This window comes from Dendropsophus ebraccatus, chromosome 11, assembly GCF_027789765.1.
Source record: "Dendropsophus ebraccatus isolate aDenEbr1 chromosome 11, aDenEbr1.pat, whole genome shotgun sequence".
Lineage (NCBI taxonomy): Eukaryota > Metazoa > Chordata > Amphibia > Anura > Hylidae > Dendropsophus > Dendropsophus ebraccatus.
The window spans coordinates 51,569,873-51,596,247 of record NC_091464.1 but is presented as its reverse complement, the minus strand read 5'-3'; the positions used below and the strand labels follow the sequence as shown (position 1 = coordinate 51,596,247).

General features: G+C 40.9%; 1 protein-coding gene across 8 annotated transcripts in view; it reads left to right on the top strand.

The window, feature by feature from the left end:
* The window catches only part of TSPOAP1 (TSPO associated protein 1), a 127,114-nt gene extending 103,497 nt beyond the window's left edge, over nucleotides 1-23,617 (top strand). For 7 of the 8 annotated variants that reach the window (XM_069945693.1, XM_069945692.1, XM_069945699.1 and 4 more), the window contains 13 exons: nucleotides 412-1,215; nucleotides 3,382-3,533; nucleotides 6,475-7,038; nucleotides 8,673-8,939; nucleotides 9,511-9,693; nucleotides 12,196-12,304; nucleotides 12,675-12,868; nucleotides 12,977-13,145; nucleotides 18,758-18,796; nucleotides 19,141-19,244; nucleotides 20,317-20,388; nucleotides 20,976-21,089; nucleotides 22,416-23,617. In XM_069945693.1, coding sequence (XP_069801794.1) covers nucleotides 412-1,215; nucleotides 3,382-3,533; nucleotides 6,475-7,038; nucleotides 8,673-8,939; nucleotides 9,511-9,693; nucleotides 12,196-12,304; nucleotides 12,675-12,868; nucleotides 12,977-13,145; nucleotides 18,758-18,796; nucleotides 19,141-19,244; nucleotides 20,317-20,388; nucleotides 20,976-21,089; nucleotides 22,416-22,613 — 2,969 coding nt within the window. In that variant the 3' untranslated portion in view covers nucleotides 22,614-23,617. Of the gene's footprint in view, nucleotides 1-411; nucleotides 1,216-3,381; nucleotides 3,534-6,474; nucleotides 7,039-8,672; nucleotides 8,940-9,510; nucleotides 9,694-12,195; nucleotides 12,305-12,674; nucleotides 12,869-12,976; nucleotides 13,146-18,757; nucleotides 18,797-19,140; nucleotides 19,245-20,316; nucleotides 20,389-20,975; nucleotides 21,090-21,861; nucleotides 21,917-22,415 lie in introns of all 8 variants that reach the window. The other variant, XM_069945697.1, reaches the window with a different exon arrangement.
* The last annotated feature ends 2,758 nt before the right edge of the window (nucleotides 23,618-26,375 follow it).

The window sequence follows — 26,375 nt, the reverse complement described above, 5'->3', positions numbered from 1 at the left end:
ACCTGCCTGAGCAGCTAGAGATTAAGGCAAGTAGGGTTTCTCTTGGCCGTGGATGCTGTTGTTAAAATCAATGGCTAGCACTTTATTTTAATAGGCACAGTTTAAATTTTCAATTTCCTTGTAACAGCACCACATGGGAAATGTGTTCTGACTTCTGTCTTAGTTAGCAGCAGCTCATGGCAGTAATAATAATCCTTCAATACGTTGGTCCTCAGAGACCTACAGTCTCAGATGTGGTTGTACAAACCAGACCCTTTTAATTTTGTTAATGGGAATAGAAACGCAGTTTAACAAATCTGCAGAGCACTATAGTTTGCTTTAATTTAGTTAAATATATATAGGGACTTTTATATAGACTTTTATATAGACTTTTCTTTTAATATTTTACATTTTACTGCCTTGTCTTAACAGGGGAGTTGATGGATGGAAGGCGTGGACTTGTTCCCTCAAACTTTGTGGAACGAGTATCTGATGATGACCTGATAGCCTGTCACCCAGCGGAAACAAATGAGCTGTCACAGAGTTCTGGGCAGGACATTAGCTTTTTGAGTGGAAGCAGTATAGAGAGAAGTGAAGATGATGATGATCCAAGCAGCCTCAGTCCATTGCCAATGCAAGGAAATAGTGAGGGAGCTAGAGATGTCTCAGCCGTGCCTTACCCACGAAAGCTGACCCTTATCAAACAGCTTGCTCGCAGTATAGTGGTTGGATGGGACCCTCCTCTTGTAGCAGCAGGCAGTGGAAATATCCTAAGTTACAATATCTATGTAGATAATGAACTTCGACAAAATGTTCGCTGTGGAGGACAAACTAAAGCCTTGATTGAGAAACTTGAGCTGAAAACTCGTACTTATCGGATTTCCGTACAGAGCATGACAGACAGTGGCTGCTCAGATCGGATGCGTTGCACTTTGTTGGTTGGCCACGGCTACTCACTTGCTCCAACACAACTACGCGTTCGAAGCCTGTCAGCTACATCTGCCGAAATAACGTGGCAGCCATGTAACAGCAACTATTCACATGCCTTGTATCTAAATGAGGAAAGCTGTGGCTTGGCCAAGGCAGGGACTTATTGGTACACATTTAGCAGCTTGAGGCCCAGCACCATGTATAATGTAAAAGTGGAAGCCCGACCCCAGAGGATTCCATTGGAGTTACCTCTTGAGAGGCGAGAGCCAAAGACTACGGTTATGCAACTGACCACTCCTGCTGCAGGTAAAGTATTCTGCTTATGTTACACCAAAGAGCCCATTATTCTGCATTTTTAGGCATTCATGTACTTTTTTATATAGTGGGGTTTTTTACACCTCATAAAGTTATGGAATATCACAAAGAATGTCCAACCGTCACACTGTCACAATGTCACACTGATCATGAGAATACAGGGGATGCAGCACTGGTACCACACTACAGCCCATCCCTGCACATCGGTGCTCCCAGCCACCTGAAAAGCACTTGAATGAAGGCCTGTTTCAAATCCCTGCACATCCAGGTGGCTGGGAACTGCTTGTGCAAAGGAAAACCATGAAAGGACACAGTACTGCACCAACTTTGTGTCCCCCTTTAGCTCGCAATCTGTGGAGGTCCCAGAGGTCAGACTGCTTCTGATCACAAAGCAACATAAAATCACTTTACAAGATCATAATACCTCTCTTTAACGGGAAACTGACCACACTGATATGCATATATGCTGTGTGATCTGGCATAAAAAATGTTTATTTCAGGCTGACAGCATCACATAGATGGGTCTGTGACAGTGTCAGCTCCTGCTGCACTCTCAGACCACTCCTGTGTTTTCAGGCCACCCTTGCCTACTCTGGCTGTCAATCATTCTGGAGGAGGTGGGGCGGCAGTATGAAGTTACCCAGAAGCTGCCAGCCTCTGTGACATTGTCAGCCCAGAATAAACAAAGTATTTACTGAAGATGACAGATCACACGCTATCAAAAAGGACGCTTTAAAAGGAGGCTGGTGCTTGGCATCATTGTTTCTCTTCTGTTAACCATGGTTATCTCTAAAGAAACACGTGCAGTCATCATTGCACTGCACAAGAATGGCCTAACAGGGAAGAGTATCGCAGCTAGAAAGATTGCAACTCAGTCAAGAATCGCATCATCAAGAACTTAAAGGAGAGAGGTTCCATTATTGCCAAAAAGGCTCCAGGGCGCCCAAGAAAGACCAGCAAGCGCCAGGACCATCTCTTAAAAGTGTTTCAGCTGCGGGATCGGGCTACCAGCAGTACAGAGCTTGCTCAGGAATGGCAGCAGGCAGGTGTGAGTGCATCTGCATGCACTGTGAGACGGAGACTCTTGGAGCAAGGCCTGGTCTCAAGGAGGGCAGCAAAGAAGCCACTTCTCTCCAGAAAAAACATCAGGGACAGACTGATATTCTGCAAAAGGTACAGGGAGTGGACTGCTGAGGACTGGGGTAAAGTCATTTTCTCTGATGAATCCCCTTTACGATTGTTTAGGACATCTGAAAAACAGCTTATTCGGAGAAGACGAGGTGAGTGCTACCACCACTCATGCCAACTGTAAAGCATCCTGAAACCATTCATGTGCGGGGTTGCTTCTCAGCCAAGGGAATTGGCTCTCTCACAGTCTTGCCTAAAAACACAGCCATGAATAAAGAATGGTACCAGAATGTCCTCCAAGAGCAACTTCTCCCAACCGTCCAAGAGCATTTTGGCGATCAACAATGCCTTTTCCAGCATGATGGAGCTCCTTGCCATAAAGCAAAGGTGATAACTAAATGGCTCAGGGAACAAAACATAGAGATTTTGGGTCAATGGCCTTGAAACTCCCCAGATCATAATCCCATAGAGAACTTGTGGTCAATCATCAAGAGACAGGTGGACAAACAAAAACCAACAAATTCTGACAAAATGCAAGCATTGATTGTGCAAGAATGGACTGCTATCAGTCAAGATTTGGTCCAGACGTTGATTGAGAGCAGCCAGGGAGAATTGCAGAGGTCCTGAAGAAGGGTCAACACTGCAAATATTGACTTGCTGCATTAACTCATTCTAACTGTCAATATAAGCTTTTGTTACAGAAATATAACTGCAATCATATTATGAGTATGTGATAAAAAAAAATCTGACAAACACACATAAAAACCAGAGGGCAGCATGTGAAAATATAATATTTGTGTCATTCCTAAAACTTTTGGCCTTGACTGTATGTATGTGATGCTTGTGCATCTAAAAACTGGCAGCATGAATATATGCATATTTATGCTGTCAGTTTCACTTTAAGGTTTTTCATGTTTTTATGTTTGTTTGTTTTTATTTGCTGTTATCTATATCGAAGGATAGTTAACAGTTATGATATAGCTTGTATTATTGTTACAATATGTGATCAGTTTGTTAAATTTCTTACAGGCCCTCCAGATGCCCCACTTGATGTTCAGGTTGAGTTAGGGCCAAAGCCTGGCGTTTTGCTCATCACATGGTTACCAGTGACAATAGATGCAGCAGGAACGTCTAATGGAGTCAGAGTAACGGGCTATGCAGTGTATGCTGATGGACAAAAGGTAGACATTCTTGTTTGGAACAAGCGTGCTTCAGTTTTTAGTACAATTTTTTTTTTTTGCAGAGGCCCACTGTATAGGAAAGTACAGTTTTTCATCATTTTTTTAGAACATGGGTCTCCATCTGCGGCCCTCCAGCTGTTGCAAAACCACAATTCCCATCATGTCCACACAGCTAAAGCTTTGGATTTGGCTGCCCGAGCATGATGGGAAATGTAGTATTGCAACAGCTGGAGGGCCGCAGTTTGGAGACCCATGTTCTAGAAAGTAAAAACACCCCAACAGAGGCCATCCCAGTAGATTCAAACAGAGCCCAGGGCTTTTTATATAGTACAGATAGTGTAAAACTAGTTCAGCTAGTTGATACTCGGGCAAATAGCATCGTATTTAGCATCTATACAACACTTTTGTTTGCTGGGCTGGAACCTTCACTAAGTACATTTTCCATCAGCTAAAGGTGGGCCTGTAGCTACATTTGGCACATGTTCCTGGTCCCTTGCTTGGTGCATAAATTAGATGTATTCACATAGTGAGAGCTTAACATAATCTAAAAAAAAAAAAAAGGTTCACTTTGTCATTAAACAACTACCTAATGTGATTTCTAAAATTAATTCACCTGATAAGGAAGCCTAAAAAGTTTTCCTGTCTTCCTAGGAGAATATATAATGCCTTCCTTTTATCTCTCTCAAACCTTTTTCGTCTGCTTTATGGTTTGACGTACAAACTGACTGCGTCCAATCCCATAGTACAACAAGAGTATTGGATTTTAGGAAGACAGATTTTAAGAAAATAGGGGAGTATTTAGATAAAGAATTAAGAGGGTGGGATAAAACATCGGGACCGAGCACTCAGTGGGCAGAATTAAAAAATGCCATATTAAAAGGCAACTAGACTACATGTGCGAGAAGTTAGCAAAAGTAAAAGGAAGAAGAATCCATTATTAAGGTTTACTAGAGAGGGTAAGGCCATTGTAAAGGGAAAAAAGGCCGCGTATAGGAAGTATAAAGAGACTGTAAATGAAGCTGACAAAGAGACGTATAAAATTATACAGAAGGAGGCAAAGCAGATTATAAATGCTGCTAAAGCCTCGAAAGAAGAAGAAATGGCAAAATCTGTTAAGGAGGGGAATGAAACCTTCTTCAGATATATAAGTGACTGGAAGAATAAGAAGAATGGCTGCAGCATTACTAAAATAAGTAATGGGGAGAACACGTTTATTGATGGCGATATGGTGGTCGCTGACTATTTGAATAGTTACTTCTGCTCAGTGTTTTCAGAAGGAGGCCTTCACAATCACAGGATGGTTGGACACAGTATTGCCTCCAGCTATATGGGTTCAGCTCCAGTATTTTCAGAGGCTGAAGTTGCAGAGGAACTTGCCCATTTAAAGCTGAATAAGGTGATGGGTCCAGATGCTGTCCGTGCTGGATGAAGGTGGTGCTGTGGATATTGCCTATCTGGACTTCAGCAAAGCCTTTATACAGTTCCCCATAAAGAGATTATAGAGAAGTTGGAGAAGATTGGACTTAATCCCTGGATAGTACAGTGGATTTGTGGTTGGCTGAAGCATAGTTATCAGAGGGTTGTTGTTAATGGTGTATACTCCGAGCAGAGACTGGTTATAAGTGGTGTGCCACAAGGGTCTGTTCTGGGTCCTATTCTTTTTAATATGTAAGTGGCATAGGAGAAGGTTTGGTAGGTAAAGTTTGTCTGTTTGCTGACAACACATAAGTGTGCAATAGGGTTGATATTCCTGGAGGTGTCAATAATATGGAAAATGATTTAGCTTTGCTACATAAGTGGTCCAAACATTGGAAATCGAAGTTCAATGTTTCCAAATGTAAAATAATGCACTTGGGGAGGAGGAATCCTCTATCCGAGTATCACATTGGCAGTACTGTGTTGGAAAAGACTTCAGAAGAGAAGGATTTAGGGGTAGTGATTTCTGACAGCCTTAAAATGATTCACCAGTGCAACCAGGCGGTGGGGAAAGCAAATCGTATGCTGGGCTGTATAACTAGAGGTATAACCAGTAGGAAGAGGGAGATTGTGATCCCGCTGTATAGAGCTCTGGTGAGGCCACATCTGGAATACTGTGTCCAGTTCTCGAGACCTTACCTAAAAAAGGACATTGATAAAATAGAACGGATCCAAAGACGGGCTACAAAAATGGTGGATGGTGTGAGGCATAAACCGTATCAGAAAAGACTTAAGGATTTGAATTCGAACCGAATTTGAAGTCGATCCGAACACGAACGTTTGGTATTTGATTAGCGGGGGCTGCTGAACTTGGATAAAGCTCTAAGGTTGTCTGGAAAACCATGGATACAGCCAATGACTATATCCATGTTTTCCACATAGCCTTAGGGCTTTATCCAAGTTCAGCAGCCACCGCTAATCAAATGCCGTACGTTCTGGTTCGGATGGACTCTAACCCGAACCCGGTTCGCTCATCTCTACTTAATAAGGTTCAGGAGGGAAGTGTTTTTAGTAAAAAAAAAACTGAGCTCAAGAACAAGAGGACACAGTGAGAGGTTAGTTGGGGGAAAGATCAGAAGCAACGTGAGAAAATATTATTTTACTGAAAGAGTAGTAGATACCTGGAACAAACTTCCAGCAGAGGTGGTTGGTAAATCAACAATCACAGAATTTAAACACGCCTGGGATAAACAAATATCTATCCTAGGATAATAAGAAAGAAAATACTAAAAGGGCAGACTAGATGGACCCAGTGGTCTTTTTCTGCCGACAATCTTCTATGTTTCTTTCTTTTTGGCTTTCATATCAATCATTAAAATTGACCATCTAACATGTTCCCTGTTGGAGTCTAATAGTTCTGTGTAGTGTATATGTGTCTGACTGTCTTATGCATTTAATTGTGGTTATTACTTATAGCCGATATGTTTATATAATTTGTACTTTACCAGTCTCTTCTATGTTTTAGGTACTTGAAGTCACTTCTCCAACTGCTGGGAGTGTATTAGTGGGGACATCTCACTTACAACTCCTGCAGGTGTCACGGGAAATATCTGTAAGAACTATGTCCCCCAGTGGAGAATCCTTGGACTCTGTGCCAGCTCATATACCCTCTGCCTTTTTAAAAGTCCCTGACAGTCCTTCCTTGTCTCATACCTTTTCTAACACTAGCCTTATATGTGAGCAAGCATCAGGGCAAAACCTGTCTTCTCATTCTGAGAAGTTTCCTTCTATGCCTCTTACTTCATCATCTCCCTGTTCTCTTCATAATCCACCAGCCTCCACGTCTCAAGCCAATTCCTCTACCCATACAAACTGTATTAGGGGTGACTGCATAGACTCTCTGCCAGTTCAGGTCTTATCGCTCAGTGCTTCCTCTGGTTACTGCCAAGTATCTTCCAGTTTAGAGCCTGCTGAGATACTAGTATCATGCCAAGGTACACAGGACAAGGTCCCTTCTTCTGTTCCTGAAGCTCCTAGGCCTGAACACACACTGCAGCCTGGAACAACAGAACTACAAGAACACAGTCGAGTAAGTATCTTGGTAATTTATACTACTCCCAACTTTTAACTTTTATTTATTACACCTTTTTGTGGTCTGAAATTCTGTGCTGATTAATTTCTTAAAGTGTCCCTATTATGTTGCAGAGACATGTCCAACAGCTTGCCTGCTCTGGGTCTGAGTATTCTAAAATGTACCAGGAAGCCTATGGTTAAGTGATTCACTCCCAAATGTTTAGCCTTTTCTGTATCACGGCAGAAGACTTGCTCCGTATACTTAGTGTCACTGTTGTTTAAATTTAGTACAGGCGATTTTAAAGGAAACCTGTCACCCCCCCGTGCCGGGGTGACAGGCTCCCGACCCCCGTTAGAGACCCCTATACTTACCTCATCGCGCCGGGTCCCGCTCCCTGAGCCGGTCGGGTGACTGAGATTTCAGCACCCGAAGCCCGGCACGCCCGCGCTCAGAGGAGAGTCCGATGCCCATAGAGAATGACAGGGCATCGGACTCCCCATTCATTCTCTATGAGCATCTGACTCTCCTGTGAGCTTGTGCGCCGGGCTTTGGGCACTGAAATCTCAGTCACCTGACAGGCTCAGGAAGCGGGACCCGGCGCGATAAGGTATGTATAGGGGGATCTAACGGGGGGTCGGGAGCCTGTCGCCCCAGCACGGGGTGTGACAGGTCCTCTTTAAGAAACTTTGTAATTGGGTTTATTAGACGAAAAATGCATTTTTATCATGAAAAAGCAGTTTGAAGCTCTCTGCCCTGTCTTCATTGTTCTCTATGGAGAGGGGAGGGGTTGAGGGAGATGAGGCACTGAAACAGGACAACAGCTACATCACCAGGTTATCTCCTCTCAGGTCAGCACTGACCTCTCTGACCTCTGAATAGCAGCTTTCACACAGTTCTCGCTGTGTAATCCCTTGTTCTCTGCTGGCGACTTATCTCCCTATTCCCTCCTCCCTCTCCCCTTTCCATAGGTTACACAGGGCCAGACTGATGTAAACCTGTTGAGATTTCCTGACACAACACTTTAAAATGACGCTAGTGTCATGCAGCAAGAGAGAGACTGCAATGAGCTGAGACGAGGAGAACACACTTCTGTCTTTTGTCAGAGAACACTCAGACCCATCCATTGAAAACATTTGAAGTGTCTTTTGACAAGTTTCTTCTAATGACAAGCCACTTTATTATCTGTATGGAGATTGACAATTTTCTTCTAATGACAGACCACTTTAATATCTACAGTATATGGAGATTGCAATTCTTATAGCTTGCTGTCCATCTGCAGATGCCACTAGAGGGCGTTTAGGACCTTACTAAATATTATTAATTGAAGACAGTAATAAAACTATATACAGTAAACTCCCTCTAGTGGCAAATATATTCAGATAGCAATGTATATATTCAGCCAGCGCTGCACTTGATAAACTGTGATTTTATGAAACCTACTCCAGATTGACAAATAAATGCCATACTGCTATAAGGTCTCTGTTAATAGGGCAGGATAAACCTGGTTTCCGTTCAAAGCCATGCCAAGGTTTTGGAGCTCTATATTAGCAGCTCTTGCTTATTATACTATAAAGATTTATTGGTAGTTTAGTTAGGGCTTATTTTATTTGACCAATTCTACAGTATTTATTATAATTTTTTTTTTATAGGAAATACTTCCAAACACCAAAGAACCTGAAATAGATGATAAAGTAAATACCAGTGGCCTGCCGAGAGGTATAACTTGGTGCAAGGAGAATAGTCTGGAAGTAAACACAACTGCCAAAGAAGAATGTTCAAGCCCAGAGACGGGGTTACCAGAGGAAGCTGAGACAACCAACTTAAGCTGCCGGGGAGTTTCCATTAATGACTTTCTTGAAGTAGACAGAAATGAGACAAAGGAGTCCAGTGTGACCAATGTCAGTTATGAAACAGAGGTCAGTATCAAAGAAAGGTGCATAACACTTTTATGTGACACGTGGCCTGTCATCATTATTGCACAGGGGATCATGCTGCATCTCAGCCTATGTAGGTGAATAGGGTTATGTTGCCCACCCACAAATGGCCACAACTGAGACCGAATAGTTGCAAGAAAACAATTTCAGGTCAGATGTTCTGCCACATGAGTTAGAGTGAAAATAGCTGTATGTATAAGTAGGGAAATAGAAACTGATGTAAACTGCCTATAGCAATTACAACTCAGCTGATTTTACTGTTATTGGTTGCAATGGGCAGTTTTTAACAGTTTATTTTTTAATACCCCATAAAAAACACAATGAAATTTTTTAAATTATGTGAACCCCACAATTTTCCCATTAAAAGTACGACTTGTCCTGCAAAAAACATGCCTTAATATGACTGTGTCAACAAAAACTAATAAAGCTATATCTTTTGCAACAGTTAAAAAAAAACTGATTAGGCAATAAGGCCCATATTGCCTCGGTCACTAAGGAGTAGATAACAAAGGAAACTATTTACTTATTTATTTATGTATGGTTTTATTTTAAGGATGCTGTCAAATTGCAGCTGGATACGCATTCAAGTGTACATCTTGATCACAGCCGTAGTTCAAATCTGTCTGATATCTTAGAGGAAGAGGAAGATGTGGAGGAGGAGGATTGCAATGTTGTTCCCAGTGCCAAAAAATGGGGACAGCCACCAACAAGCACGGGAGTAGACAGTTCTGTGAAGGTATGTTATATAAACCTTCTGGATAGAAAAGTGACACAAATAACCACCTTGTGACTGAGATTCATATAAATACCTTGTAACTTGTCTTTTTTAGAGGGGTTGTGTGCTCATACTGGCTGCTTGACTCAAGGAAAGGCTCACCCAGCTTGTCATTTTCTGAGACAGGAATTCAAACTCAAAATATTAAAATTTCCCCTTTAGGCCTGGCCCGTTTATGCTTTAACTTCACTGTATGTCCATTGAACTCAACGGGAAAGCGCCCAGAATATATATGTTGAATGTAGTCATAGACCGTCATTTGGGTTGTATGTGTCTAAAACAATTTTTCAAGTGCAGCAGAAAAAAAAACATGTATTATGCATTGGAGGTACATGGCAGGGATTACTCCCTGAAGTGACTGGTGTACATGTAAAAACACTGGTGATTGTAATAAAATCTATTAGTAATAAAATCTAGTAGTAATAAAGTAGCTATCTCCCACAGGAGCATACAGTTAGGCTTCAGTAATCACCCCAGGTTCTGTAAATTTCTATTGTATTGACCACTTTTATATTACATGATTGTGCTTTTTGATTCCCTTTAAAAATTCATGTAGTTGGACTGTTGTGAAACAGACAGCGATGAGGAAATTCTTGAAAGGATTTTGGATCTACCTTTACAGAAACATTGCAGTAAGAAATTATTTAGCATCCCAGAGGTGACTGAAGAAGAGGATGAAGAAGATGAAACTCTATCCTCCCACATCGTTTCCAAGAATCCACACCGTATCATGGAGAAGTACCAGTATGGAAACTCCCAAAAGGCCTTCTCCCCCAATCTGGAACCTAGAAGTTGTATTAACTTACCCACAGAGACACCCATCAAAGTGAGTGCTGTGAACGACAAGAAAATGGAATGTGGGGACGACTGTGTCTTTCTTGCTGAAGATTTTTGTCCTAAATCAAAGGGTTGTGTTTATCAATCTCCATCAGACATAAGGCCAGCAGTCTCTGAGAGCCAAATGTGGAAAACTAAAAGGAACAGCTATGAAACTGACAGAACTTGCTGCCTCACAGAGCCAAGCCGCAGAAAACAGAATGATAGTCGGGAGCATTGTAGCCGAATGTCCACAAATTCTAACCAAAGTGGACTCTACAACCCTAGATCCTACAAAATAAAGGAGCCAGTGTCTTGTGGCACAGCTCATGATACCTCCCAAACAAACCACAAAAGCTTCAAGAATAAACCTTCTCGAAATTCTCAAAGGCGCCACCTGCTTGGTGCCACAAATTGCAAGGCGAAAGCTCCTATATCTTACAGCAGTAGGCATCTAGAAATCGATGTAGAATATGATACAGAAGATGAGGACGAATCACAGTTTCCAGTCTGTAATACTAGTCGGGCTAAAGCCGATCTTTGGGAAGATGGCTCACAGACTGACAGAGAAGGTTGGAGTGAAAGCTCTGGTTACTCTGAGCCTAACCAGTATACAAAAAGGAAAAATGATGTGAAAAGTACAATAAAAGAACAGAGCACTGATGAATATGTTAAGGAAACTGCATCCTATCCCCACACTGCATCAGCTCAGTTGAGCTGCAATAAAGATAATCCAGTCAACAGAGCAGCAAGTAGTAGAAGTGTGCGATCCGTCCGATGGGAATGTGATAGAAAGGTGATGCTTGAATCCCCAATGCTTACAGTGATGTGCTCCGCTGCTTCCTTCCTTTCCTGGTTTCTAGATGCTGTGTGTAGTGGCTGTAGTGTTATTAGTACAGCGTCTTCCTTGTTTGCTTCCTCTGTTATGAAAAGCCAGGCGGCTAACAAAGGAAATCTGCTGTGGATCATTGCTTTGCATTAGGTGCTTTATTAGTAATGTAATAAATGCCATTAAACCTACAATATTCCTCATTAAAAAGTTTACTGCTCATCTTTTACCATTTATGTAGAGTCCTCATTAATGTGGAGGCATAAATATATGGGTCCTCAAAAATGAATTAGGAACAGATTACCACATTTAAGGGGTACTCTGACAATAAATGGATGTTTCATGGTTTCAGCACTGGGGCAGACAGGTAAGCAAAGCTGTATGCGATAGCATGTTTATTTACCGTATTTGTTTTTTACCTGATGTCGGAGTACCCCTGCATATAATATGTGGTAACATAACCAAAGTAAACATACTGCGCAGTCTCTCTAGTGATTTCAGTGGCCATGTATACCTTTATGTCAGTGTTTACTTCGATAAAAGCAAAACATGCAAGACATATAGGACTAAATGTTTGCATTTAAATTTATAAAAAATGTTCCTAGAACAGCTAAAGCATATCTCACGTAACTTATCTCAGTAATGCCTCCATAAACCCTGATGGATGTTAAATACAGAGGAGTATTGTATGGCATCCTGGTTCCTAAAACATTTTGGTTGTGCGTGCTGCATAGTCTCAGCTTGGCGTTATTCAGAGTGTTATATGGTTGCTTAATGCTTTATTAAAAAAAAAATAAAAAACTGTTTATTTTCTATAGGAAAATTCAATTGAAGATGGAAAGATGCAGTTACAGCTCAGTCCTACTGAATACATAGCATCAAATAAAAAGAACAGCTCAAGTCGTCCGATTTCAGACTCTGAGTCAGGTACTTTTTTTTATTATTATTATTATTATTTTTCTTTAGGGCCAGTTCACACGGAGTAAAATAGGTGGAATTTCATGGCGGAACTCTATGCTGCGGAATCCCACCTGCCTCAGTGTGACACTGTTTCTCTATGGGAGGGCTTGCACGCATCCAATCTCCACGGCTCTCCACTCAAAGAATTGACATGTCAATTCTTTGAGAGGAGAGTGACTGAGAGCAGAGGTACACAAGCCCTCCCATAAAGAAACAGTGTCACACTAAGGCAGGAGGGATTCCACAATATTACTCTGTGTGAGCTGGCCCTTAGGACCAGATTTGTACGTTTTGCGGCTTTTTTGAGTGAGGAGTTTGACAAGTATGTTTCTTTTAGATGCTGCATATTCTACTCATCCAGAGTGTTCTCAAGAAAAAATATTAGACGATAAAGACTGCCCCGCAAAAGATCAGGAAGCAGATTCTGTAAGGTTATTTGTAGCCCTTTTTGATTACGATCCAGAGACAATGTCACCTAATCCTGACGCATATATGGAAGAACTTCCATTTAAAGAGGGACAGATTTTGCAGGTATCTCAATAATTAACCTAATATAGGTGTGCATTGACAGACTGACTCTCTTTTAGGAACACATGGTGTCCTAAAGTAAAAATCATTAAATATTTAAATTCTTTGCAGGTCTTTGGCGATAAAGATTCTGATGGCTTTTATCATGGCAAATGTGCAGAGAGAACTGGATACATCCCATGCAACATGGTCTCTGAATTACATATTGAGAGTGAAGAAGTCAGAATGCAGCTGTTGAGACAGGGTCACCTGACATCAGCTTCTCTACTCATTGACTTGGGTAAGCTCTCCCTGCCCTAAATTTCCTTTGAAATGCAGCAGTGTTTCAAAGTAAAGTATAAGGGAACCTATTGGGATTGTAAGTTGCCTGTGGTTTGGGCAGCATAAATCTCCAGACTCCCTTCAATGCCCTTTTATTCTGAACATTTTTTTTGTTTACCAACAAATCTAGAGAGTATTAACTAATATTTTGCATCAGTATAACTGGTGGGGAGTAACCATTCTTTGATATGTAGCATCATGGCTGCCAAAACATAGTTCACATAGGAGCCATGCTAAGGCGGGCAAATGGTATTTAAATGTTGCCTACTGCCAATGGTAACTGCGATCCTTTAGAACCTAACACTGCACAGAGGCTTACTTACCTGCTTACGTCTTTTTCCTACATCCCGCATACCATGGATCCTACGGACAGGGACGCTTGGAAGTAGTTGACTCTTTCATTACCCAGCATCATGTATGCTGGAAGCAGGGAAAGTGTGTGCTGCTTCATTACAGTTTTGTGAAGATTCAAACACTTTCCCCACTCCTGGCATCATATTGATACATGATGCTTGGTGGTGAAAGATTCAACTACAGGGCTTCCCCCTCCATAGGATCTGTGGAATACGGAACGTGGGTATAAGCCCTTATACATAAAGAAAGTCTTTCAGTTATATAGATAGCACATTTTTTGGTCTGAACATTTAGCATGATTATAAATTGGCCAGGCATTCTGCATCTAGTAACCTACAAGATCTGTCAAAGAAGCAATATAACAGGTGGTTGTACTTTGTAGTTAGTTATATTTAGTGTTTGGTAGCCATGCAAATGAATTCAAATATGTCAGCTATCTTTTTAGCTTAAATTTTATTCCAGTTTACAGAGAAATTGTGAAAAATGAAGAAATGTGTTTTAAAACATTGTTACATAGTACTGTGGCAATCTTTAGAAAATGTGGTCGCATTTGAGTAACAATAAATTTCCTCTCTAAAAGCTATTCACATTGCACGATCTGAATCAGATGTTGAGCTGCTGCTTCTCAATTCTTTAAGGCCCACACATGTTTATGTCTGGAATAAAGTCCAATTTGCATGTGTATTCTAGATTCCATAAAGGATTGTCTAGTTAAAAAAAAATCTACATGTGGGGGGGGGGGGGGTAAGTGGGACAGATGTCATCGGTGGGCAGTTAAGGCAGCAGCGGTTCATAGTGCAATACGGTGTTAGCAATGTTACTGTAGGTAGGGCTAGGCAATTTTATTATATGTGTTCTGTTTAGTAAAAAAAAAGATTTCTCTCCTTGCAGGCACCACAGATACTATTTTAATTGTGTTTAAGGCAGGAATTGTATTGCTTCACAAAGTAACAGTGCCAGTTGTGCCATATATACACAGTTTTGCCCAATATGTGTCCCCAAGTAGTATTCAGGCCACTATGTACCCCCATATAGTATGGGAGCTCTTCTCTGTTTATCTGTATAGTAGTTAGGCTTCTGTGTGCATCCATGTAGGCAGCCCCCACCCTGTAAGTAAAATCCCTTATATACCTATCTTCATGTTTGGTAGCAATAAACATCTTCCCCTGTAGGTATTTCCCCACCTGTAAGCAGTGACCCCTTTTAGGGGAAAAAACATACATACTCACCTGGCCAGTCCCTTGATTTCTCCTCTTCCTTTAAGCACTGCCAGCGTGACTTGAAACTGGAGAAGATAGCAGCCTCTTGTGGCCACAGGCAGCAATCTGCCTGGCAGAATGTCTGGCAGCATTCTACAAGGCTGCTGTCTTCTCCAGCCAGTGCCTGGCAGGTCAGAGAGCCAATGGTTGCTTGCTCTGTCCGTCAACTGTATGTAACTATAAGGGCTTATTAGGAGCTCTTATGGGTAAATACATAGGTGCAGGAGTGGGGAAGGCTTGGCAGTGTCCTGCTTTTTGACCCCTTTATGTACTGCAGCATGTAAGTAACACTTACATGCTGCAACACAAAAAGGGTTAAAGAGCAGAAGACAAGGCGATTTCTGCCTCAGGGAGGTTTGGGGGTGAGCTATGAAGCGGGACTCTCCTTGTCTTCTGCTCTTCAACCCTTTTTGTGTTGCAGCATGTAAGTCAACTTCGTGTCGCATGTGGAGCACATGGGCGGTTAAGCAGAAGGACACAGGACAAATCTGCTTCATTACTTCTGCACTACACTGCCTTCCTCCACATCAGGCAGCAAAGAATCTGACACTTTTTTTTAATTTGAAAATCAAATTTGCAAATTTTGCAAAATTGCAAAGCCCTAGTTGTAGGCTTTCCTGAACATAGGGGGGAATTAATCAAACATGGTGGAAAGTGAAACTAGCTCAGTTGCCCCTAGCAACCAATCAGATTCCACCTTTCATTCCTCACAGACTCTTTGGAAAATGAAAGGTGGTTGGTTGCTAGGGGCAACTGAGCCAATTCTACTTTACACCAGTTTGATAAATCTCCCCCATGGGGTTTCAGGTTGCTTTTAAGGGTCTTGCTGGTGGGTGAGAGACAGATGTGCTGGGGAAAATGATTTCCAGTGTATGAGAATTGACTACGCTTTGTTTTGGATCCTGCAACCTAGTACCCTTTTTTTTTTTTTTTTAAATCAGATCTTTTTTATTGAAAACATTTTTTTTTTTAACCAATTCATCCCACAGTACAAACAAAAAACCAAGAGGGCATACCCAACTCTCTTTAATGGATGTTTGGGTCTAGTTGTATAGTGTCTACCGAATCTATGGGCATGATGACTGACTTGTCCCGAATAGGTTCCATATTAATTTATGATGGTCATTGCAGTAGAAAGGGAGGACAAGGAATCACTCAGATAAAGCAGTAAGTCGTCAGCGTATAGCGCCAGTTTGTTCCTCTCCTGAAGCCAACCACTCCAGGATGGGAGCGCAGCAGGGAAGCCAAAGGCTCTATAGCCAATGCGAATAATAATAGAGATATTGGGCATCCCTGCCACGTTCCCCTGTGGAGCGGAAAAATTAGGGACAATCCTCTGTTTGTACGCAAACGAGCCACAGGGGCAGAATATAGTAATTTGAGGGACAATAGAAACACCTCTCCAAACTGCATGTTCTCCAGTACAGCCCATAAATATGCCCATTCGACACTGTCAAATGCCTTGATAGAGAAAGGTACCATGTTAAATAGGCACTGCTTCCTTGTCCTGTAATCAAGCATCTTTCCTCTCTGCCCCCCCCCCCCCCCCCCCTGCTAAACTGTCATCTATTCTGAAAGATCAGCTTCGCAGTGGCTCCTGTTTTGTTTTGTTTTTTTACCACTGCTTACCACTTGCAGCAGCTTAGGGTCAGATTAAAAGCGGTTCAAATCTATGGCGGAAGATGAGAAGGGGGGGAATGCCTGGAAACATACACATGCCACAGGGAAATCTCACCCTGAGTTTTATACACAGTTGAGAGGACTCCCTTTATCATGGCTTCTGTGCTTTTGCTTTTTAGGCCATGCACAGGGACACAAGTGTAGGATCTTCTCTGTGCGTGTGTGTGTGTGTGTGTGTGTGCAGACACCATAGATGTTAGGTTTAGTCCACCAGCTTTGGGAGAACTAAAAATGTGTGTATTTATAGGAAGTGTAACCACTAGTCTAGTTATACATATATCGATAATACTGATCTTTCAAGCAGTAATTTCCATGTGGATCAAAAATAATTAATTTGTGTTACATTCACTTTTGTCAATTACAATCACTGTATGAATAACTGACTCAAGTAAACCAGTCCCTAGCTGTAAGTCCTTTGCACCCCACAGTTAATTGGAATAAGAATCCATCAGAATTATGCATTTTACTTTCTACCTACAAAAAAAAAAAAAGTAACTAAAAAGAAATACTAGGTGTGTAACTCAAAGTATTTATTAGCATTTATTTTTCTGAATAGATAATCATATGGATATTTACTGTATGATGATGCTAAATTGCAGATTACATAAATACCAAGAGAGAACAGCTGCACTCCACTGATCAGTGACTGATGAACTATCTGGTGGGATGGAGCCAGTCACCTTCCTGATTACTTTGCAACATTTTTGCCTAAAACGTTTGCACAGTATTGTAAATCACAAAGTTTCTATTTAAGTGCTGATAATGCAAGTATTATGTCCTTGACAACCCATTTTAAGTAAAAAAAAAAATTAATAATAATGACAAAATTAAAGGTATGTTATACTGTGATGTTTTCTGTGCATATGTTATAGACCCCCTCTTACACTTTTATAGATAAGTGCTTTTTATGCTGAGCTTTTTTCGCTGCTTGTTTTGGGATGTATTTGTTGCTTCTGTAGGACCTCTGCTTACTCTCTACTGCTTTTGTTTGTGCTGCTTTTTTTTTCTTGTCTTGAAGAAATCGGAGCTTTCTCTGTTCCTCCTCTTCCTTCTCCTCTTCCTCCTTCTCCTCTTCCTCCTCTTGCTGCTTCAGACCGCTTCGCTATTCCTCCTCCAAAACCCCGGCGCTCCAAGAAAGGTCTGTGCTTCCTTGTGCTGTGAACATTTAATCAATCACATGCTTTCTATGATTCTGACCATCAGAAATAACCTTGACGTGTAAGCTGTTGAGCAGAATGCAAATTAGCTTTTCACCAGAAAGAAGAAAACTGTGTTTCTAATGGAACCCACAGGGTAAGGGCCCTATTCCACCGGACGATTATCGTTTGCATAATCGTTAACGATTAACAATCTCAAACGACCGCTATTGCGAAAGACCTGAAAACGTTCACTCATTTCCATGGAACGATAATCGTTACTTATGATCGTAATTGCGATCTATTTATTCGCTATTGCGTTCGTATCTATTGCAAACGACCGAACGATGTCTTATTCAATGCGAACGATTTGCGAACGTTTTGCGAACGAGCAACGATAAAAGTAGGTCCAGGTCTTATAAAGCGATCAACGATTTCTCGTTCGGTCGTTAATCGTTAACTACATTTCAACCGAACGATTATCGTTTAGAATCGAACGATTTAACGATAATCTGAACGATGATCTTCCGGTGGAATAGGGTCCTTACACTAGATTGATGTTTTTCTTCCTTCTGGAGGAAAGCTTATTTGCATGATTTTTTCCCAGTGACCATTGCCTGTAGACATCCTGTAAACCCTTGAAAATTATTTATATATTGCTGCCATAATATAGAAAATAAGTCTTTTCTTACCTTACCTCGCTCTCCCAGCGTGGTCCTTCTTCGTCCTGAGGTCTATGCTGAACGCTCCCACCCCTGAGACTAACTGGTCTCAGCAGTGACAGGCTGCTCAGCCAATCTCTTACTAAAGTGGCACAACATTGCGCCAGTGATTGGCTGAGTTCTCTGTTACTGCCAATACAAGTCTGTCTCAGAAGTTCAGCTGTCGCAGAAGGGTTTCAGCTGTATTTTACGGCTGACGCCTCTTGAGGATGGTGTGGACAAAACTGCAGAGCCCATGTTATCAACATTAAACAAAGCGCTCAAAACCGTAAGGTATATTTGTAATGGTGCCAGAAGATAATAAAGCTGATGAGAGGGATCATGAGTGCACAGTTTCAGAAAGTGCTTTCTTTTCAGTCTTCCTGTCTGATAATTTATTAAAAAATAATTAATTACCTTTATGTTGCTCTTTGTTTTCAGTTCAACGTGCATCTGCTCCTGAAGAGGATAAGACAGCAGGTAAATAACAGTTTGGTGATTCTAGATGAATCCCTTTTTTTGGAAAAACACTGTGTGAATCCAGTCTAAAAGTAAGGTTTTCTGCAGAATTTTATGGTGCCAGTGTATATACTAGACAGGGCTAACTACGTATGCAAATCATACTATAGCTAATGTGCGCAAATCATCTTATTTTCTCCCTTTTTTGCACAATTAATAAACATTTAGTGGGAGTGTTTGAAATTTGCTTGAAATAATGCTGTTTAAATTTTTTTTATATGTGCTGTACAGTCAAATAAATATCTGTAACTTTGTGATTCCACTTTTTTTTTTTTATATTGATTAAATTTATTCATTCCCATTAGGCATACAGCCAAAGACCAGCCAATCTGATCTCAGCACCTCAATGTCAATGGTGGCTATATTTGATTATAATCCAAAAGAAAGTTCTCCCAACCTTGATGCTGAGGTACAATTTTTTTTTATATTCTTTATGAACTGTAGTATAATTTGGGTACTCTTTGTGATTACTTTGTATTTTTTCGTGCTGCCAAACAGCAAATTAAAATATACAGCTTGTCCCACTGTACCATCTGTTAAAGGAAAAGTCCGGCTTCACTTCCTAGAAAAATGGTGATGTCACAACCCTACTCCCAGGGCTGTGGCTGCTGGACAGGATGATGGCAGGGGGACACTGAGCATCCTTCTTCCATCATCCTCTCCAGCAGCCACAGCCCGCACAGCTCTCAGGTTGTGACATCACCATTTTATCCAGGAAGTGAAGCCTTGATGCAGTAGTAAGTGCAAGGAAAAAAGCACTTAATAAGCATTTCCCATAATAAGGGTATATTGGTGATTTGTATAACTTTTGGGGGGCAATATAATACCTTAATAAAAATTTTCACCGGACTTCCCCTTTAATATTTAAAGGTATATACTTACCTTGCCCCTATGTTCTTTCTTTATTAACCCTGCTAAATGCTGCGCTCGCACTGACTGCAGCATCTATAGGGCTAACTGTTAGGTTCGGAGTGCAGTTCAGATCCCAACAGTTGCGGTGAGTGCCCATCATTGACAAGCCAGTAAATGGTATGGGCACAGCTTCTGTGCTTGTGCCATCCTGTGTGCATCAATTAACATTGCTGCAGCATCAGGCATAGACTCATTTCTCGAATCAGTCCTAATTTTTTGGTGGTCAGTAATGAAGACAAAGTGAAGTTGTAGTTTCAAACGGCACTCTGTCAGGATGTGTAGAAAGCTGCAGCCTGGACAACAACTAATTTATTGGTACAGATTATCAGGACAATGCATTTTGATGGTCTTATAATGCCCTCTTCATTAGGTCCTAACTTAAATCACTCACAGTACATTTATATATACAAAGATAGAATTGATAAACTGGAAGTTGTTGTTTTTTGTATGTCTTTTCATAGTTTCATAGTCAGTATTATGCCCTGCCTTTGAGAACATGCACATGATATAAAATATGCATGTATATTCCTATTTTTGTGTTTTTTTTTGTTTTGTTTTTTATATTTCAGGCAGAGCTGAGCTTTACTGCAGGAGATGTCATCACAGTGTTCGGACCAATGGATGAAGATGGGTTTTATTATGTGAGCTATGTATATATTCTTTATACCAGTGTTTGTACGGCATGTAACTTGTAAAGTGTGTTGTAATTTGTGTTGCTAAAATAAATGTTTTAAGTTACATTCAAGATGAGATCTCTCACGGATTACATGATTATTTAGATAAGTCTGATAGAAAAAAGGCACCTTTACTTCTGCCATGCTGCCTGTGCTGTTATGCCTGCCTTGCTTTTGTGTACTGACTAAACAAGAATGAAGAATATTCCCATATAGTGACTGTATGATGGTTAGCTCTACAAAAGCTCTACAGAGTTATATCCAGTAACTACATGTGATGTTTCTTGGAGTCATTCTCTTTCCTTTTCTACTGTGTCCTTCCCAGACCCCCATGATCACATCTTCCAGCCACAACTTGGGTTACAGTCTCAGTCATTCATTGACTATAATGGAATTACCACACATCCTTTGAAAATCAACAACATGAGTTACACGCATCAGTGTATCAACCCTTTATATTTGATTATAGGCATTAATTTTGGAGTACTGGATGTATTATAACATGTGTATTGTAGGTTTTAATAATTATTACTCCTTTGTTTCAAATTTAACAGGGGGAGTTAAATGGCCGGAGGGGACTTGTGCCATCCAATTACTTAGAGCTCTCGCATGTTAAGAGTGCAGAATCAACGTGTCCAGAAACAGTCCATAAGAGAGGTGAAAAAGAGGTGAGACTGTCCTGTCATGACTTATCCCAAATGTTATACATTAATTCATAATATAATTGCTAGCCAAGAAGTGTACATTCTTCTGTCACTGCCCTGGATATGTTTAGTAGTTACAGTGTACTACACTTAAAGAGGTACTCCCGGCTGGGGATATTTTTATTGTATGGCCGGGGAGGGGGTGGATATAGAGGCCGCCGGTCACTTACCTCCCAAGTTCCAGTGCCAGGTCCCAGATTGCGCCTCCCCGTTCTCCCGTCTGGCTGCCGCTTCCTGAGCTGCGGCTTGAGAAGTGATGTTTTAAGCCGCAGCTCAGTCATTTAGAGGTTGTAGCGGAGTCCCGCCTCAGCCGCTGAATGGCTGAGCTGCCTTGAGACGTCACGTCTCAAGCGAAAGCTCAGACCAGGAAGAGGCACCCGGACGGGAGAACGGGGCAGCACAATCCGGGACCAGGCGCTGAAAACGGGAAGGTAAGTGACCGGCGACCTTTATATCCACCCCCTCCCCGGCCATACAATAAAAATAACCCCAGCTCAGAGTACCCCTTTATTTTTAACGTTCTATTACAGGTAGTGACTACACACATCATATTTTATAGAAAGTTCTGATAATCATATTTCAAGCACAAATGGGGCAGATTCTATACATTATTACCACATGTTATTGTACCCACACAAGTCTGCAGCATTTGTTCTTGATGTAATCATGCTGCTGTCAGTATAATTGATATTATCTTTTTGTCTGTGCCTGTATGTGTCATTCTTGGGATCAACAGAGGTTGAGAAGAAGAACCAAGTGATAGATTTAGACAGAAAGGGACAGACAGACATGTAAGTGAGAACGCCTTTCCCAGCACTAGTAGAATAAACCTATTTTGCACTCTTCTCCCATCTCTTCTGTAGATGATTTAGTCCCACCTATGTTTTCCCCAGTGTCCTGATGACTATTGTAAGAATAAAAGGAATTAAGCTGAATATGGTCAATAGCTGTAACTGAATGTGTTACTAGTTATTAAAAAAAGGTTTTATTCCCTCCTTAACTATTAGCAGAATGGTGACTGTGTGACTCTGAATTTAGCTCTTCTCAGCAATGGTGCTTGGAGAAATAAGTATCTTTTTATATTACAAATATCTCACATGACTACATGAATTCAAATTAAAAAGAATAAATTTCAATGAAAATATTTTTTTACTGTTGTGGTATAATACTTTTCAGCATTTAATTCAATCTATAACTAGAGCATACAATAAAAATTGTCTATAGATAAAGACAGTACTTTTTTGCACAGCTAAGTAATGTAATAATTATCATTTTGTTTTTTGTTCACAGTTTAGGTTTGATGCAGAAACTGAGCAGTCAAACTCACTTCCCTTTGAACCCAAGGAGCAAGCAGTGGAATCTAAAAAGAATTGTGAAAAGGCAGATTTGCACCAAGGGATCGCCTGCTCCACTAAGAAAAAAAAAAGCTTTTTCTCTAAAGGTAGAAAGCTCTTTAAAAAGCTAGGATCCTCTGGAAAGAACTTGTAAATATGGCCTGGTGTGTCCAATCTGTCATACAGCAATAATAGAACTTCATGGTGTGGAGGCGGCGATAAGCTTTTGTCTGTTACTGTCCATCTGCTGGCCCATCTGGTATTGGTCAGCACTGCCACTTGTAAATAGTATTTATTGTTAAATGGCTTATGGTTAGAAGTTTCTTGGTGTCTGTGACAGCAAGAGATCACTATGAATGTACATGGATGGCATCTAAATTCATTGTGAAAACCGGAAACTGATTGTAAGCACTAATACACTAAGAGCTACAAAAGGGAACCAAAAGCCTGGATTCTGCAAGCTTCTCTGTGCTAAGTACTTAAGTGGTTCCCCGGGCACTTGTGCACTTGATAAGTGACCATATATTTTAGGACAAGAAGGAATGTTTGCACTGTGTTATCTCCCTAATGTTTATACCACGTCCTGGGAACTGCTGTGTAGAAAGTGTTATTTCTGCCATAACTTCGCAACCTATTACAGGAGAAAATAAACGCCAAAATAGCAACCTCGGCGAGACTTGATAGCGCTTACCCATTTTCAAGGAGAATAGCTTTGTTATGTCGTGTGCATGATGGAAAAACTGAATGTTCCTTTGCCTTATTTTAATGGTTAAATTTTTTACTTGTTTACAAAAATCCTATCTGCTCTAAGCAGAGAATGGCAGTGTTGGTTTAAAGCCAGAGGGATATATATACATAGCCACCTGGAGAGCATCTTATTCCATCTTCCTTGTCGTTCTTCTCCTCTCCTGACATCAGAGCCATTACTGTGTACTTGTGACCAGCATTTTGTACCACAAGGCCAGGATTTTGATGCTTTCTGTGTTCATGTTATTTGTTTTGCATGTTTGAAGCAGAAAAGAAGTAAAATTGTTTTGAAGGGTCGGGTTAATGCCCATGAAATGTTTGGAAACTTTACGTGACGCCCATTGGTGTTGCAACATGTTTATTGTTTACAAACGCAAATACATTTTAATATAATAAAGTATATTTTCACTATATTGGTCTTTTGTCTTGATTTATGCATAATGGGTTTCTTAAATTCACACACATTTATTGGGAGTATCTGGCGTAAATAATGACGTCCAAAGGTTTTAGTTATTTAGGGTATGTTCACACAACTTTTTTTATTCTCTACTGTATTTAAGGACGGCCATCATTGTGAGGCAAAAATACAGACGTATTCTGATAATAACGGACATAAATAATGATCATAGTCATAGCTAAATTATTTAATACTAAAATATATTTAACGGGGGGAGTTGTAAAATGCAGCAGAATGCATGTGTTTTAAGGCATTAACTATGAAAGGAGTCTGTTTACAAGCGCTCATGAATTATTGTAATATCCAATAAGTGATTACATTCAGCCCCTTCCTCCAGAAGTTAGAAAGTGGAAGGGAAGATACATACAAAACCATATGAATGTGAATGGTGTTACTATTCAGCATGATGTAGACCCGATGTAGTCTCCCATAAGTAGCATGATGTAGTCTCCCATAAGTCTTAGTGCACACATTGGGGGAGATTTATCAAAGGGTGTAAAATTTAGACTGGTGCAAACTGGCCACAGCAACCAATCACAGCTCCACTTTCCTTTCACCAGAGCTGGAAGCTGAGCTGTGATTGGTTGCTGTGGGCAGTTTGCACCAGTCTAAATTTTACACCCTTTGATAAATCTCCCCTATTGTCTTAATCTGTACAGAAAAGAAAAATTACCACATAGTGATATTTTTACTGACTACCAAACAGGTGGTGATGATAACCGTTTTTTATATGTAGGTTGATACTATTATTAAAGGGGTTATGCAGTGTTAGAAAAATATGGCCACTTTCTTCCTTGTCTTCTCTTGTCTCCAGTTTGGGTGTAGGTTTTGCAGCTCAGTTCTGTTAAAGAGAATGGAGCTGAATTGCAAACCACACCTAAACTGGAGACAAGAGTGGTGCTGTCTAAGGGTGAGTTCATGTCCATTCTTTCGGCAGACAGCGGAATTCGCCCGCCCATAGAATGTTGTCTGTGGGTAGGGCGGAGATGCACGCCGCCGTGAGCAGGTACCAGTGACGCAATCTGCCAGAACTTATCCGGATACCATAGTGTGAACCCACCCTTACGCTGGATAACTGCTTTAATTGAAATAGAAAAAGTGTAGTAGGGAGGCTAAATAGTCAGTGAGGAACAGCCAAACTCTGACACAAAGGTGAGGTTGTAGGAAAAAAAAAAATCATATACCAATTGATGCACCATTGCAAGACTGAGAACTGCAGCAATACACAAGATAGTTAGGCAAGGTGTCTCCCAGGGAAAGATTTTAGTAAACTGGAGTTCAAGATGTGCTGTTCAAATGCAACATTGGTGACTGCAAACACAATGGTCAGTCAAGGCAACAGATAAAAGGAACATCATTCTAACTTCCCTTTAAAAGTGGAACATGCTTAGCAGTACGCTCAGCTCAGAACTAGCAGAAACCAGTGGGATCCAAGTTCACCCACCTATTGTTTAGGAAAGTCAGGCCAGAAGTAATCTTTATAGATGAATTTTGGCCAAAAAGCATAACTCCAGTGTAGAAGCCAGGACAAAAACATAGGAACTGGGGTGCAGGCAAATGTCAGCAGAGGTCCTGATGCCAGCCTGCAGCTTCACACTTCATAGCGTCTGTGATTTACGGAGTGTATGAATGCATCCCTATAGTGTAGGTTCCCTAGTTAGAGTTGGTATAGGACCTATATAATGTCATGTTCATCTCTGACATCTCCTGGGCAGGCAGGTTACTGTATTACCAGAGAAATAACCATGTACTATTTGCTATCACATGTGAGAATTACCTCTACTGGTAACCTGCACTGCCACCTCACATTTGTATAGCTGTGAGGGGTTAGTGCTGCCATTGGAGGAGATGCTTGGTGGGGGGCGGGTGGCATTAAGAAGAGTTATTTTAAATCACAATAGATGTCGCACATCTAATTGTGGCAATCACTTTCGGAGATAATTCTGGTCTTGCTTTAAGATGGAAAATGTATTTGGTGCCAAGGGGTTAAGTAGAAAGCTTTATTGGGCACAGAAAAGAAAAATGCAGCTGAAAAAAACAAACATATTTAGAGTCCGAATACTAATTAAACAGATGAAATGTGTCTGGACTAGAAAGCACAAGACACCCTGGATGTGGAAAGGTTCTGTGTATTCTGGACACGGAAAATGGTGAATACAAATCCTTTAAGACCTTTTATTTTCTTCCTCCTGGAATGAATAAAAACGGTCCTAGGTCCTGTGATCACAGAAGTACAGCTCACGTACCCCCCCAGTATCAATGCTTACCAGTAGTCGACAATTGAAGTGAGCAGCCAAGCTTGATACCCTATCACAACACATTGAAATTAGCCTCAGGTTTTTAATAAAGCCAATGATTTAGTATGTGTATACAGGACAGAGATAAGCATGACGTGGTATCTGAGAAGCTAAGGAATTCTGCTGAATAATCCATCTGGGTGTACCCATATTGTAACATGAAAGGCATGAATTACGTAGAGCTTTTGGAGGATATGTAAGATATTATGTAAAACTTGCCAAACTATTAAAACTTCTCTTCTGCAAGCTTACAAAACCATCTTGGTCCGATTACACTTTAAATTGAGGTTTGTTTTCAAGTTCCTTTTCTGCTTTTTTAAACAGATAAGGATTAGTTTTAGGAACTGCTTTGGGATTAGCCAACCATTCTACTAACAGTTCTCCAATTCTACAGTCTAGTCCAGGGACATTTAAC